This window comes from Culex pipiens, chromosome 2 (genome assembly GCF_016801865.2).
Source record: "Culex pipiens pallens isolate TS chromosome 2, TS_CPP_V2, whole genome shotgun sequence".
NCBI lineage: Eukaryota > Metazoa > Arthropoda > Insecta > Diptera > Culicidae > Culex > Culex pipiens.
In genome coordinates, this window is record NC_068938.1 from 151724172 (window position 1) to 151740969 (window position 16798).

The window sequence follows — 16798 nt, forward strand, 5'->3', positions numbered from 1 at the left end:
TCCAACAACCATCACCGTTTTTGCGTTCGCAGAACGTGTTTTAGATTTCGATTCACGTAGGCCACAATAAGAGAGCCCATCAACAGAATGCACTGGGCAGCAATTTTGCTAAACTAGGAGAAAAACGCAATTTTCACACCTTTTTTCATCCCTCGTTAAAAAAATAAACCGGGAATGCATTTTCATTCTGCCCATCATCTGTCGTCCTCGTGCTCATTTTTGCCAGCCCCCCACCCTCAGCACGCACGATTTTATTGTCCATTCGATATTTTAATTTTGTTGCAAAAATGGAAAATTTTAATCAAATGCCACCCGCACTCATTTTGAGCACTTTTGTGGGTTGATGAAAAAAGGACTTGTCCAAATTGGCAGTCATCATTCGTGTTTGAACGACAGATTTATTTTAAAAAAAAAATCTTTTCATTTCGGTAACGACAAATAATTAATCGTGAATTTTGTGGTCAGTGTGATATATAAGTACATTGACAACAAGTAAAATTGCAATACAAATTACAATATGGGTTTTTAATATATTATGTTCTATATTGCAAACCATTTATGTTACTTTCAGAAACTCCGATGAAAATAATTATTTCATAAAGTTTTAACCGTGCTAAAAAAACTATATTTAAAACACCACAACTTATTTGCACGATAACGAGCGGAGGCGAATGAAAATGCCAAGAAAATGCCTTTAATGAAGGAGCACTGATTAATGAATTGTGGCAGGTTTCCATTCAATTGCAGCTGTATCTGGAAACACAATTTGATTGGCCAGGAGTAGCGATGAGGCATCACCATTCCGACGCGCACTTAAAATGTGATTAAGTGCGTTGATTGATTGAGTTTGTCGGGTGCAGCAGCAGCTGTCGGTATGCTGTACCTATCTGCCGGATCACCGGCAGAAGTGAGATTTTTATCGGTCGATAAAATGGTTTAATTTGCGGAATTAATAACGGATATTTTATTGCGGGTGAAAAATTGAGATTATACCGTGGAATTTTAAGATAAATCTTGTGTTTTTGTTTCAGGGGATATCCCTTAATATAATATGTAATTCAAAAGCGGTACATTTATCGTAAAACGAGGTTCACCACATTGGATAAATACGACGAGTGCTGAAAGTGTAAAATGTAAAACATATTTATAAAAAAAATACAGACCAGAATTTTAACATTTCAATGAAAAATATTGAAAAATGCATGATACACCCGCACAGTTGAAAAAGAAAATAGCTGAGGAGAGTTAATATCACAATAAAAACATGTATAAAAATGTTAAAAATTAAAAATTAAAATAAATAAAAATACATAGGAAAATATACAACCACTCTTCAGATATGTGAGCAATTCGACGGTAACATTTCAAAAGGCATCATGTACATTTTGACACTTTCTGAGTTATTGCATATTCTGAAAGTACTCCACCTTTTCAGAAATTTCCAGAATGGGCAAAAAAACTTTGACCTAGTTATGACTTTTTGAATCAATACAGATTTTTTCAAAAAATCGAAATATCGGTTGCAAAAATTTTACAACTTCATTTATCAATGTAAAATCGAATTTGCAATCAAAAAGTACTTTAGTGAATTTTCGATAAAGTGCACCGTTTTCAAGTTATAGCCATTTTTAGGTGACTTTTTTCAAAATAGTCGCAGTTTTTCATTTTTTAAATTGGTGCCCATATTTGCCCACCTTTGAAAAAAATATTTTTGAAAAGCTGAGAAAATTCTATAACTATAACTTGAAAACGGTGCACTTTATCAAAAATTCACTAAAGTACTTTTTGATTGCAAATTCGATTTTACATCGAAAAATGAAGTTGAAAAATTTTTGCAACCAATATTTCGATTTTTTGAAAAAGTCTGTATTGATTCAAAAAATCATAACTCGGTCAAAGATTTTTTGCCCATTCTGGAAATTTCTGAAAAGTTGGCATTTTATGTCCTCTAAAACATATCAAAAAATAAAAAAAATTAAAAATAGTGTTTTTTTGCAAATCAAGTTTTAGTGACAAAAAATGAAATAAAAAATCATAAAAAAAATTTTTACCGTGTATCATTTTTTTTTCAGTGTAGTCCATATCCATACCTACAACTTTGCCGAAGACACCAAATCGATCAGAAAATTCCATCAAAAGATACAGAATTTTGAATTTTCACATATCATTTTTGTATGGACAGCTGCCAAATTTGTATGGAAATTTATATGGACAAACTAATGATGCAAAATGACTTCTTTGGGCATACCGAAGGCACCAAAAAAGTTCAGCCGGATTAAAAAATACAAAAATAAAAATACAAACAAAAGATCGATTCCGTAGAGAACTGCTCAGCTGTAACTTTTGAGTGAATTTTCTGATCAATTTGGTGTCTTCGGCAAAGTTGTAGGTATTGTCTAGGACTATTGAGAAAAAAATAGGTACACGGAAAAAAATTGCCGATTTTTTTGTTATTTTTTTTTCACAGAAACTCAATTTCCCAAAGTATTTTTTTATTTTTGAGATTTTTTGATATGTTTTAATGTTTTAAAGGACAAAACTCCGCAACTTTTGAGCCATAGAGAAGTATGGTCAAAAAATCTGCCACCAAGTTATGATTTTTTGAAAAAAAGAGTGATTTTTGGAAAAAAAAATCGAAATTTTATTCCAAAAAAACATTTGACTTATTTTTTATGTAAATTTCAATTTGCAATCAAAAAGTACTTAACAGATTTTTTTGATAAAGGGCTCCGTTTTCATGATATAGCCACCGAAAGTTTGATTTTATCAAAATATTTGCAGTTTTTCGATTTTTAAAAATAGTGGCCATGAATGACCATTTCTAAAAATTTGCTATAAAATTGTCAAAGAGGCGTTGAAGATTGGACCATTTTCTAATATCGATATCTCAGCAACTAAAAGACCGATTTTCAATGTTTAAACATGAAACATTCGTGAATTGTTGCGATCTTTTCGAAAACAAAGTTTTCAAAATTTTTGAATCAAGACTAGCATTTTAAAAAGGCCAAACATTCAATATTACGCCGTTTTGAAATGTTAGTCTTGATTAAATTTTTTCGAAGATATTGTTTTCGAAAAGAGTCGGCCATCTTGTCGCCACCTATTTATTGTTAGTACCAACCAGCAACCTCTGGATTATGAGTCCCCTGCGCTGTCCGATTGATCCACACTGGCGGGAATTTTATAATTCGAAACCTGAAAAATTTCAGAAATTACAAGTCGAAATATCAAAAGTTTAAAAAACTGAAATATATGTATAGAAATTCCTCAATACAAATTTACGAATACTTCGAAATTCTTAAGTCTTTTGTCAAAAATCCTAAAATCCTAAATTCTGGAATGAAAAATTAATAATATAGGAATTTAAAAAAATATAGAATTACATTTTTTCAAATTCACAAATTTAACTATTCAAAATTTGAAAAACCTAAAAAATAAAAATTAAAACACGTGAAAATTTAAAACAAATAAAAATTTAGGAATTTAAGAATTTAAAAATTTGAGAATTTAAGAAAAAACTTTCAATACATTTGTATCACCCTTATTTTATAATATTCTAATTTCATAATTTCATAATATCATAAATTCATGATTTCATGAATTCATAATTTCGTAATTTCATGATTTCATAATTGCATAATTTCATAATTTCATAATTTCCTAACATCATAATTTCATATTTTCATAATTTTGTATTTTTATAATATTAAAATTTTAGTAATTCTACATTTTTGAATTTAAGAATTTCGAATTTCCATTTTTTTATATTTAGGAAATTTTAAATGATTGATATCTCAATTTTGTGGATGATTAATAATTGTTGTTAAAAGTTTTTGAATAAACGTTTTCAATCTATTTATTTTTAACTTTTTGAATATCTTTAATCTTTTCATTTTTCCCCCAAAGAAGCAAAATATAAAAAATAACCAATTCAATTCAAATTCAATTCATTTATTGAGAATTATGAATCACAAAAAATCACTGTATAGTTTTGAGTCCCAACATGCTTTAAAAATAAACTTGCGTTTGCAGATTCGGAAAGCTTTTACAATAAGTATTAAGAATACAACAATGTAATGAAAATCTCGATATGGTTAGTTAAATTGTTGCATGATTTTGACATTTCGGATGTTCGCCATTCGAACGCCATCTTCGCTTAAAAACCTGGATAATAACAGTATTAAATTTGGTTTTGGTCATGACCAGGGATGCCAGATACACAGATTTGTCTGTGTTTCACAGACATTTAAGCTTGTGCCAGACATTTTTTGAGGTGCACAGACTTTTAAAAAACTTCATTAAATTAATATTTTGTAAAAATATTACCCGAAACTAATTGCGTTAGTCTTAAAATGCTTCAAAACGCAATTTCTTATGGAATTCCATAACTATAATTTGATATATTTGAATTTTAGGCAAGTGTACAGACATACACAGACTTTTTCACAGACATTTTTAAAAACCATATGGCATCCCTGGTCATGACAGTTTTTGGTCCGGGAAACCACTTTGTATACAGATTGTCGAGGGAGATTGCCTTGACAATCTGTACTTTGTACTGTAGAACATTGCAAAACGCCAGGAATTGATCCAGACAACACTACAGGATGTTTTATGGAGTTTGCTATTTTTGGAAACATTTGAAAACATGCTTTATTAAATATGTTGTATCTTTTAAGGATCGATTCCTAGCACTTTGCGATATTCTACAAAGTTGTTCCCCGGTTCAAAACATACAAAAAATCTTTAGACTGAGAAAAAATAATCGGGTTTAGGAAAACTTTTCCGAAGAAGAGTTATTATTCGCTCTACGTACAGCTTTGCCTTGACGTTCTCTATTGCGAGATTCCTACTCGAAGCTAGGTGTTCGAAGGTTTGATTGTTAAGGCAATTGCAAACCTCTTTTTACACCTAAGCTTCCATCCACCCCGGGATTCGAACTGACGACCTTTGGATTTTCAGTCCAACTGCCTACAAGCAAGACCCAAGGAGACGACTCCTACACCTGGACTGAGCTAACGACCTTACCTCTAGGTTAGACGGGGGCCAACATTTACTTCCCCTTCCGACGGGAGGCGTGATCAGACAAATCTCTTCTCGAAAAAATGCCACCGGGACCTTCTGGGATCGAATCCAGGCCGACTGGGTGAGATGCAACCACGCTTACCACAGACACCCCGAAGAAGAGTTATACATATATTTTTGTTAGAACAACCTTCCACTGGCAGCAAAACTGAAATCAACCTTGCCGGCTTTCAAAAATTCTTTAAAACGATTAGTTATTAATCAGCTTTAGCTTTAGTTCAGTTTTTGATGTTTGTTACGTTTTATTCCAAAATTTATTACTGTTGGATCAAAATCCAACAGTAATTTTTCGTTATGTTTGAATCCTTGACCTGGTACACAGGCATCGTAACCAATAAACAACAAATTACAAATTTACTTTTTACTTTGAACTGTTAAACCCATGCGATATGTACAAATTAATCATATAGTTGCAGGCATTGCAAAATAAAAGCTTAACATAGAGAACATCATAATAAAGCGAACAATTTAGTAGTATTTCGTAACCTTTATTTGAATTATTTGTTTGTTATAATAAATACAGTTTTTAAAACGTTTTAACGCCATGGAACAACTTGCACTGAGACGTTTATCAGCACAGCAGCAAACATTACAATTTTCACAGATTGGCTCGCTCCTGTTTCGCAGCTGTTCAAATCGGCAAGACACTTAAATTTTGATGAAAAGAAAACAACATCTTTCCGCGGCAATCGTTCTTATCTCGTCGCCACTGGAGCCAAATTGCGGTTTGCGGTTTCATGGTAATATTTCAGCACCTTCGTTGATATTGATACGGTTTCGTCCAGACAAAAAAATAAACGTTTTCTGCTGCTGTTTGGGATGTTCGACCAAATCCCACGCTTCTTGCGCAAATGACGACAATATGATAATTATATGGTAGATGAGTTTTTAGTGTGTGGGCGAGAGTGTAATTTTATCTGACTAGGATCCGGCTTCGGTAGGATTTAAGCCGGTGGTCCTCCACGGTTGATCCACTCGATTTCAACGTCGTCGATTGGCTTCCTACGATACCGAGCCGGCAGTTGCCACTCCTCGATGGCTTCCCCGGTGGAAACAGATCTCTGCAAAGGGATGGGGAGAAAATTACATTTTAGTGGAACTTGTTTGGCCATGGGCCACGGGCAAATATAAACAATTATGTAATCTACTAAATAGAAGAAATCGAGCGTGAGGAAATTAAGCAACAAGAGCAATTAACCAAGGAGTTGTCCCGTTACTCACAGGTTGTGCCCCACTTACGGCTTGTCCGGCTTGGGCAGCGGGAGCTGACTGGCCAGCGGCATCCAAATGCGGCCCTCCCTTGCGGAATCGGATCATCGGAATGCGCTTCGCAGAGTTCAACATCGATCGCACAAAAACCATCTTCAAATTTCTTTGCCTGAAATCAATAACAATAAAAGTTTTTTACTATTTTCATCAATAATACGGAATACAACCTGCTCCTGCGATAGAAAACACGAAATTCGTGGTCGATTCCGGGAGACAGAGGACGGAAACGAATCCGACGATGAAAATCACACTCGAAAACTCGCAGCTGACCGAACGAGAAACGTCAGATTTTGCGTCACTGACGTTTCTCCGCGCGAGTGTTCATTCGGGTTCAGCCGCGGATACACTAGCCAAGTGCTATCGTTTGAAAATGTCGTATTATCCGCGCACCACCAAACCGAAGTGCGCAACACTTCTGTTGCGCGAAAAAATCTGTTGCGCCGAACAAAAATGTAGTGCACTGAAAGAAAGGCACACAGCAATATCACATGTTTTACACGTGAATCTGCCCCATACGGCTTAGCATGTGAATTTCATGTGCAAAGCACTTAAATCAAATCATGGCACAAACCTGCCATTCCAAATGAAAAACACGTTGATCTGACGTGAAATCTCACATGAATTTCCAATGCTTGGCTTATAAATAAGAAATGAGATTGTAGTGCGATTCAAATGCATTTCCATTGGAATTCATGTGTGTTAAATATTTAGTATTTTCTTTTGGATTGAAATAGAATTATTTAAAAATTGGTTGCATAATTAAATTTATTTTTCAAAATAGTAAAAACACATACAATACATAAGTTTTTTTCCACTGATTCTGAAGGTCACTGTTACGCAGCGTCGGAAAGTCTGATTGCGATTCCGTTTCCTGCTAGGTCCGTAGGACTTGAGCGCACTTCCTGGCGGACGTCGGGAAGCACCGCCCGAAATAATTGGTTCTCGTAGTTCTCCATAGCCAGCCGGATGAAACAAGAGCGGATCTTCCGATTCGCCGCATCAGGTGTGGATTCTGAAGCCGAAGCTGGAACTTGATTTCCTGAAAAATAAAATTAAACTTAGTTAGTATAAAATTGTCTGCACTAAGTATTCTTTTTTGTACTCACCGAAAACTTATTGAGTGCTCAGTTTAAATTTGCAAACAAATCTATAGAAAAGAGAAAATTCGTTTACAAAATCAGAGAGCAGCAATTTTTTGACCATCATCGTCCGTGGCCATCTTACTAATGAAGATTTTTCACCATACGCAATTAAAAACCAATACATTTGAGTCTCACGTGTTTTTCACTTCGCAATCAAAGGAAAAGTCAAATGGGGCAAATCAAAGTGCAATTCATTTCAATCTCACGTGACATTCACTTCAAAACCAAAGGACAAGCGGATTGGGGCAAATCTAAGTGAAATTCATTTGAATCTCACGTGAACATCATCCGAATAATGAATGAATTCTTTTTTGTCAACGATCAGCTGGAGCTGAATGATTTTCACATTAATTTAACATGTAAAGCACGTGAGATTCAAATGAAAAGCACGTGAAGTTATCGTGTGGGTTTTTTTTTTCAGTGTGGTTTGTCGTTAGCGTGCACATCAGCCTGTGGTGTAACCGCTTTGACAGGTTGCGTTCGTATTTTGATTTTTGTTTGCTTTCACAATCGAGAAATTAAAAGTGAGAGTGTGTGCAACATGGAGTTAAACTTTCTGTGAAGTTGCTGTGAAGATTATCATAGCACTTTGAAAAGTTTAACTCCATGTTGCACACACACACTCTCACTTTTAATTTCTCGATACAGTGGTACAGTAAATATCTGGAGCAACATTTGAAAGGGGCGGTACGACATTGCTCTTACGGCCTTTCGTCCCATTTAAACGCGTGTAATGAAAGGCCGTAAGAGCAATGTCGTACCGCCCCTTTCAAATGTTGCTCCAGATATGTATAGAGCTATCTAAGCCTGATCTCACGCACACTAGTTTACCGTTTGTTTTCGCTGGCGGGTACAAATTTTAACCTAAAAACCCTTCGTGTACAAACACGCAATACATGCGCACGTAGATAACTCTATACGAGAAGGTGGGTCTGCGATGCTGGATTATGGAGAAACATTTGAAAAGGGCGCAGAACATTTGTACATCTGTAACCTGGGTGATGAATAGAGAGAATGCGTAACGTGATTTTCGAATGATCCCACTTTGTTTACATCTACAAAGTAGGAGGCTGTTCAAGCACAAGCATGACTTTTTTCTTACTGGTAAATCAACTGTTTTATAATCAGTAGTATGTGTTTTATTTTGTCTAGTTTTTTTTTTTTGTAATTTTGTTGCTGAAAAATTGTGTGTTTTCAAGTTTTAATCTGTTTGAAGAGGCTTTTTTTTACGGGTGGCAAAGAACTGCGGCGAGAGTGTCATTCTGCAAAGTCGTGGATAAATTCCCTGGCTGATTTTGGAATCCTGCAGCTCTTTTTGGTCCAGGGAAAAAGCTTCGCTAATTCTAGCGAAGCTGATCCAACAAACAGTGATGATTTTCACTAAACCAGTAGGTTTTCAAATTGAATCAAACAATAAAAACAGTTTCTGGATGGATACAAACGCATCGACTTCATAAACAACATCCATTCATAAATATGAAAAACGAAGATCCCGTCTTCAACTTTTTAAAGATTTCTTGACTTCAACTCCAGGTCCTTTAAAGCCACACAATTTTCGCTCTCGCAAAAAAAACACACACAATTTTTAATGATCGATAACAATACTCTCTACTTTTGGCGAACAGTAAATTGGTTCCACTTTGACAGTTCAAAATTGAGGCCGTTTTGCGGACCACTATTCAGCACCCAGGCTGTAACTATTTTGCAAGTTCCGAGATAACAAGTTACTATTTAACAAATCCAGAAGTGTTGAGAGGTAGTTTGGGAGGCCAGCTATTGTTTTACACTTCGAATTTTGTAAAAAAGTTTCCTGAAGCTTAAGAATTAGCAAAATAGTTCAAACTGTCAAAATAAGCATCCGCTTAAATAAAAATAAATATTGCTTATTGCGAGATACAATCACATTTCTCCTTCGCTTCGACTGCCGCCGAACTACCGCGGTGGAAAAATCAGCAAGTTGAAGTGAAATTCTGCGTTGATCTGGCTGTTTTGAATATTTTATAGTCATTTTATATGCGGCTGTCAACCAGCCATTCTTCTGCGCTCATATCAGCGCGCGTGAACTCTAATTATTGCGCGTACAGTCATCCCTCATATTCGGAACAGTTTACAGATCGGCCAATGTTCAAAAAATGATAGAAAATCGATAATCTATATATATAAAAAATTTCGATGGTTTTGTTCGAACGCGAATCAGTTTAATACGGAGCGTCGGATCGAGGTACTCTTTGTTGCGTTGGGTTCGTATAAGCCCAAGGATGGTTTATACGCTTACTAATTGACACTTTCGCCACTCTGGAACCGATTCCGGAGCATCGGCAAAGTGTATGGAGAAAGTTACGTAAAATCAAATTTTGATCACAGGAGGCTGAATTAGCAAAAAAGCAAAAAACGTCAACAAGCAAAAAAAAGGCAGAACGAAGTTTGTCGGGTAAGGCTTGTTGAACATAATTATTCGCTTTTACCTTCATTTGAAAGCTGTTTTTGCGATCTTTCGAATGCTGTATCGAACAACTACAAATTTTAACGTTTTATATCAAGTTTTTGAAGAAAAACTTTGACCCTTTAAATCCACAAATTCGGAACACTTTTTTCTTATGATGTAAACAATCTTTTTTATCGCTCCAGGGGTACATATTTTTAAAAAAAAATAATGACTTCACATTCTGAAACCAATAAAACTCATGCTTAATAATGTTTTATGAATGGTCTGCTAACTTTTTTTGTGAAAATATCAGTTAAATTCAGGTGTTAAAAATTGTGGGAGGCACAATAACATAAAAAAATTATTGAAGAGGCAATTTGGAAGCAGCGTTTTGCTGCGCTGAATAAAATAGTCTCGAAATGCAGTTTTTTGTTTTAAAAGTACTACTTATATTAATGAAATAGCAAAAGAATGTCCAAATAAAGGTCCTAAATGTAGAATCTTCACTCCGTTCTAAACGTCCGCTCCATGCCACACTCCAATCTCAACTGCCAATTGACATTTACTCTCTCGCTCCTCTTCGTTCGTTCGTTTGACAGATCTCTTCGCCTACACGCTGAACTTGCTTTACTCATTTTATGTGTTGGTTTTACACTTGGAATAACTCATAACTCTACATCTCTCTCCTTGTCCGACGAAAATAAACGTGAAAAAAATACTCCCTCTGATTCAACATTTATTAACAAAGTCTTACAACCACATATTTGTTGAGTAAAAAAAATACTTATCTAACTTAATTTCCACAACTTTTAACACTTTAAATAACTAAAGATTGTTTAGTTCCAAAATAACCAAAATACTCACAATACTCAAAATACCAAAATACTCATGAAGAATCCTAACGGCAACTTTCAATTCAAATCGAATGCTATTATTATCAAAACTACTGCCCCTCATTTTAACCAAACTCTCTCACTCATTTTCAATTTGAAGCAACTCCAATACAGACCGAGCCACGTAGTCAAGTGGTAATGCTTCCGCCTAGTAAGCGGTAGATCGGGGTTCAAATCCCGGCTCGGACCAATCTTGTCCCTTCTGGATTCGTTTGCTTAGTAAAGTGAAGGTAGTGTATCATCACAAACTGGACCTTATCACGACACCTTAGGAAGACAACCTATGGAATGTTAACATTATCCTTTACATGATAACATTAAGTTAATTTATAAACTGTCACTGAATCCGCTTTGTAAATGCCGGCCCCGATACTCTTCACGGGTGTTCCCCTCAGGAGCAGGGAAAGATTTACTTACAACTCCAATACATTCTTGACAGGCATCAACCTGAACTAAATTTGCTTATTGAACATCTCTTCCAAAATGCGTCTGTTGAAAGATTTTGTCACGAGTCAGAAACATAGTGAACCGTCGCGCTTCCGAAAAACTAAATAAGGCAGTTCAACATTCTATCCGTCTTCCATAAATACAAGACGTTACATAAGTGCAATATAATATCCCTTAACCAAGCCAAAGAAACTTCTTTATCAAGACTACCTACCTGAGGAAATATCTCAGGAAATAACTGCATCACAGCTGAGCCAATTTTGGATACCATGTACTTCTATAATCTTGTGCCTGCATTGTTGATTGAATCTCTAAATCACAATACATCTGATTCTTCTGCATTTGACTAAAATGCTATTATATTCATTCATCGGTAATCCAATCCAAGGTTTAGTATTTTAGGCACCACCAGCCAACGCTAGTTTCTACTCTTCTTACATCTCATATCTTTTCTCTCTTCCATGAGAAGCAAAATAACCAATAAAAGAGTACAACGAAAGCGCAAACAGCTATTACAAGATAGCATATGCATATGCGCGCAGAACAACAACAAAAGCCTCCTGGTTTAATCAACACCCTTTTCGTCCTTCCATTTTCTGACATTTCAAGCTGTCTACTCCTGCTCACGAGTCAACTCGCCTTTTAAGACCTACTCCCTAAATACAGAGGCTCTTATCAATCATTCCTTTCGCTGACCGCATTCACCAACGCTCAATCTACATAATACCTGATGGGAACTTCTTCTGAGATACAATCAAAACTTCTCCACTTCACCTTCACATGCTGTCAACTGTCTTCTTCATGGTTTATCGAACTTACCGGATGCGCAGTTCTATGCTGACACATCATAGCATATAGGTGTTGGACGCTCCTTTCCCCTTCACGGGACAAGACAAAAATTAACATAAACCGTCCTCAGCCATTCCTCGAGAAGCCCCGCTCTTTAACTAAATTTGTCAATAACTGACACATTCATCCTCGACGGGCCGTATCCAAACTTTGTTTCACTACAAAGTCCTCCGTCTGTCAACGCAAGTTTCACTTGAAGCAACTTCAAAAACATGCCTGAATGGGTTTAGGAAACACCGTTAATTTATCGAAACCTTCCGTGTCCTTTGTCTCACTGACAATCTACAAATTTCACGACCACCACACAAAAGTCATTCATACATTCTATATGAACTCACATACAAACAAATAAGGTCTGCCTTTAGTTACAAACAAAACCGAAGTCAACCGCAATCCAACCCGAACTCTTTCACAATCTTGCTAATCAGGTTGACTCCATCAAGTCAGCACAATCTGCTTAATCACTTATTCAACTTCTCTTGGCGCAACTATCAGAGCCACCAACAACAAAATAAGTATGCTGCATCACGCACGCATTCAGCCAAGTTCGTTAATAAAAGGCAAAGAACAGCCAGTAGTTTAACGGAATAGAAACTCGCGCTGAGAACAAATCATCCTGGAAACCAAATCAAAAGCTTCTCTGAGTAGCTTCACCTTGTGCCCCGCTTTAACGTCAGCAATGTTTTCCATGTTTCAAGTCAGAACAATTCAATCACATGTCACACCACCTCAAATGTCAAGCTGTCAAACCTCTCGCACTGTTTGCGAAAGTCAACCCAAGCATTTCCTCCTCCGGACGAAATACACTCCTTATTCGATATGCGGCCATCGGTCACACCATCTTTAAATTCATTCACATATCAATAGTTGGGAATCCCAACCAGAGACCTAATCAGCAGATACTTTCTTCAGCCTCTCCACGTGCAACTTTCAAAGCTGCAAACAATTCATCAACATATGTACTGCATCTTTTCCACTGTCTGTCCCTTCGGCCTTCAACCGATCTCGCTCCTGTCTGGCTAAAATGACCGGACCACTCCTTCTTTGACTTGGCACTTCGGGCTTCAACCGGTCCCGCTCTTTTGTTTTCAGTGGCGCTTCGGGCTTCATCCGGTTCCGCTCTTTTGTTTATGTGGCGCTTCGGGCTTCAACCGGTCCCGCTCTTTTGTTCATGTGACGCTTCGGGCTTCAACCGGTCCCGCTCTTTTGTTCATGTGGCGCTTCGGGCTTCAACCGGTCCCGCTCTTTTGTTTATGTGGCGCTTCGGGCTTCAACCGGTCCCGCTCTTTTGCTTATGTGGCGCTTCGGGCTTCAACCGGTCCCGCTCTTTTGTTTATGTGGCGCTTCGGGCTTCAACCGGTCCCGCTCTTTTGTTTACTCTCAAACAGCAAAATAAACATCAACAAAACAAATCAATCGGCCTCGACACTCATATCCTTTTGCGCCTTTACCATGGTTTCCTCCTCACCAGGATCAAAACATGTCCTAGGTCATCCACTAACTTACCAATCGCAAAAGAAAAAAAAAAAAAAAAAATCACCAGAACAAACTAATTGATCGTACCGGCTGCGCCAATTGTAGAATCTTCACTCCGTTCTAAACGTCCGCTCCATGCCACACTCCAATCTCAACTGCCAATTGACATTTACTCTCTCGCTCCTCTTCGTTCGTTCGTTTGACAGATCTCTTCGCCTACACGCTGAACTTGCTTTACTCATTTTATGTGTTGGTTTTACACTTGGAATAACTCATAACTCTACACTAAAAATAGTAGGGTACACAGAAAAGATGCATTTGGCATGCTTTTGACAAATTATCACAAAAGTGTTCCGAATTTGTGGGTGTTCCGAATATGTGGGATGACTGTATTCCCAAAAAAGACACGCGGCATACCAGCCTCGAAACGACGCGCCGCACTTTCGGCAAATGCGCGCTGTCAAATCCCATACTGTGAGTTTTGTTTTTGTTGATTCTATGACAATTTCCGGAATTCCATTTCCCGGAATGGACGTTTTCCGGAATGGACATTATCCGGAATGGACGTTTTCCGGAATGGACGTTATCCGGAATGGACATTATCCGGAATGGACGTTATCCGGAATGAAGTTTCCCGGAATGAACGTTTCCCGGAATGGACATTTCCCGGAAAAAATAGTTTTTTTTTATATTACCTGATTTGACAATGAATGGAATCTTGCCTACTCGCTTACTTGTGATTAAGAATTTTACTTGTGATTAAGAATTATTAAGTTTGTACCCCGTTTGTTTGACCTAGTCACATTTAAGGAACTTGATATTTTGACAACAATATGAATGATAAATACATGAATGATAAAAAAGAAAGTGAAATGTTCGGACACGAACAATAGAAGCAAGCATTCACAGCAAATTTTGGATTGCCATTTCAGTAAAATAATTAACTGAATGCGATTCAGCAATCATCACTTTTGCTGAAATTCGGTAATGAACGAAAACATTGTTGAAAAATCAGTAACTGCATATCTGTCAAACTTAAATGTTACTTATGACTTATTGTTTGGATGCTGCCGAGAGAAAGTCCTCTTTCAATTAAATATGTTGAGTTTTTTTTTTAATTTTGTATTGTGATCTTTAGAAACCAATGTAAAAAAATGTTAATAACCAATGCCTCGATGCTAACCACCTGTTTTTTTTTAGATTTGGGCGATTGATGAAATAAATGTATAAATAACAGTACTGGAAACATTTTCAATGACAAGCAAAATCAAATTTTGATAACTGAAATATCAGCAACGATTGCTGAATCTTCAGCAAATGATCTGTCAAACTGCTAAAAGAAAATTACTGAATTTTCAGCAAAATAATTTGACATTTCTTGTGCTTAAATTTCAGTTGTTTTGACAACCATTTTACTGAAACTTCAGTAAATCATCTGTCAAAGTGACAAATATCAGTTAACTGAGAATTCAGTAAAATCTAAATTACTGAATCGGTTACTGCAATTTCAGTAGATGAAAATTCAGTAAAACTTTACTGAATTTCAGCAAAAAAAAACATTGGTGTGTAGATCGATAGATATTAGATAAACACAAGATTTTTTCAACATTCTTTTAATGTGATGTTATGTAAGAATTTTCCCTTCTTTTGTTAATCAGTTGACTTTTGTGAGTAAATTCTACCAAATTTTATTATAAGGCAGAATGTTTATTTTCAAAAACCTCAAGAAAATAAAAAGCTTTTCAGAAAATCAATGTACATATAATGCGTACTTTCTTGAGATTTTCCTTTCTTTAAAAATACACGATCTTTCATTAAACTAATGGGATTTTATATAAGAATTTTCCCTTCTTTTGTTAATTCTACTAAATTTTACCTAGTTTTTCGTTAAAGAACTTTGAACTATACAGAATAATGTTTATTTTTAAAGAAGGGAAAACCTCTAGAAAATGAAATTTCTTGAGGTTTTCCCTTCTTTGAAAATGAACGATCTTTCATCAATGTGATGGGATTTCGTGTAAGAGATTTCCCTTCTTGTGTTAATCAGTTGACTTTTGTGACTAAATTCTTCAAAATTTTATTATTAAGCAGAATGTTTATTTTTAAAGTAGGTAATGTTTATTTTTAAAGTACACGTTCTACCTTGATTTTCTAAAAGCTTTTTTTTCATGAGGTTTTCCCTTCTTTGAGAATAATCATTCTGCTTTATAGTAAAATTTGGGAAAATTTAGTCCAATAGTTAACTGATTAATACAAGAAGGGAAATCTCTTACGCGTAATCCCATCACATTGATGAAAGATCGTGGAGGAAGATCTGAGAAGTGTGGGAGTTCCGAGTCGAAATTGGAGAGTAGCAGCCCAGGACCGAGTTCAGTGGCAGCGCATCTGGAGACAGCTCATGACCCGGAGGTTGTACGAGCAGTAAAAGTAAAAGTAAGTAAGTAGGTTGTTAATAAAGTATTGGTTCAATAATCAACGCTTGCTTCTATTGCTCGTGTCCGAACATTTCACTTTCTTTTTTATCATTCATGTATTTATCAATCATATTGTTGTCAAAATATCGAGTTCCTTTAATGTGACTAGGCCAAACCAATTCATTGTCACATCAGGTAATATAAAAAAAACTATTTTTCCGGGAAATGTCCATTCCGGGAAACGTCCATTCCGGGAAATTTCATTCCGGATAACGTCCATTCCGGATAATGTCCATTCCGGATAACGTCCATTCCGGAAAACGTTCATTCCGGATAATGTCCATTCCGGAAAACGTCCATTCCGGGAAATGGAATTCCGGAAATTGTCATAGAATCGTTTTTGTTGATCTTCTTCTTCGAATTGCATGGCATTGTTGCCGAGAATGTTTTTTATTACACCAAAAGTGCAGAGAATCGCTGGCAACAGTGTCTGCGGCACATTCTGAAATGCAGCGCTGCGTGTACCTTCGAGAGAAACGGACAAAATTGACGCCCGCGATAATACCTAGTAATAAATTGCAATAAAAGTTAACGCTCCATACAAAAAATATTCGTTTTGTTTGGAAATTGTCCATGAGGGAGGGAGAAAGAGGGGGGCTGAGATTTTTTAAAAGTGTCCACGTGGTTTATGGATGGTCCCTTTCTATGTACATATATTGTGACCACACCTGAACCTCATGCGTTCATTTTCCAAAATGAATCCATGATTCTGACGTTTCCTTCAAAAGCCAAGCCGTT

The 16798-nt window shown here is 36.3% G+C and overlaps 1 protein-coding gene across 2 annotated transcripts; it reads right to left on the bottom strand.

The window, feature by feature from the left end:
- Positions 1–5970: 5970 nt before the first annotated feature.
- Positions 5971–6677, bottom strand: LOC120420438 (uncharacterized). Of its 2 annotated transcripts, none has more exons than XM_039583465.2 (3): positions 6522–6677; positions 6325–6463; positions 5971–6146 (listed from the first exon to the last, which is right to left on the bottom strand). In XM_039583465.2, exons 2-3 carry the CDS (start codon positions 6445–6447, stop codon positions 6030–6032), a joined length of 240 nt encoding a protein of 79 aa, XP_039439399.1. In that variant the 5' UTR covers positions 6448–6463; positions 6522–6677; the 3' UTR covers positions 5971–6029. The 2 variants fall into 2 exon arrangements, with proteins under 2 accessions (XP_039439399.1, XP_039439398.1); XM_039583464.2 differs by having other exon boundaries at positions 6307–6463.
- Positions 6678–16798: the final 10121 nt, after the last annotated feature.

Coding starts and splice junctions, on each gene's coding strand:
- LOC120420438 (XM_039583464.2), bottom strand. CDS start 6,447: ATGGTTTTTGTGCGATCGATGTTGAACTCTGCGAAGCGCATTCCGATG. Junction 6,147..6,306: donor CCGTAAGTGGGGCACAACCT/GTGAGTAACGGG, acceptor ATCCCTTTGCAG/AGATCTGTTTCCACCGGGGA.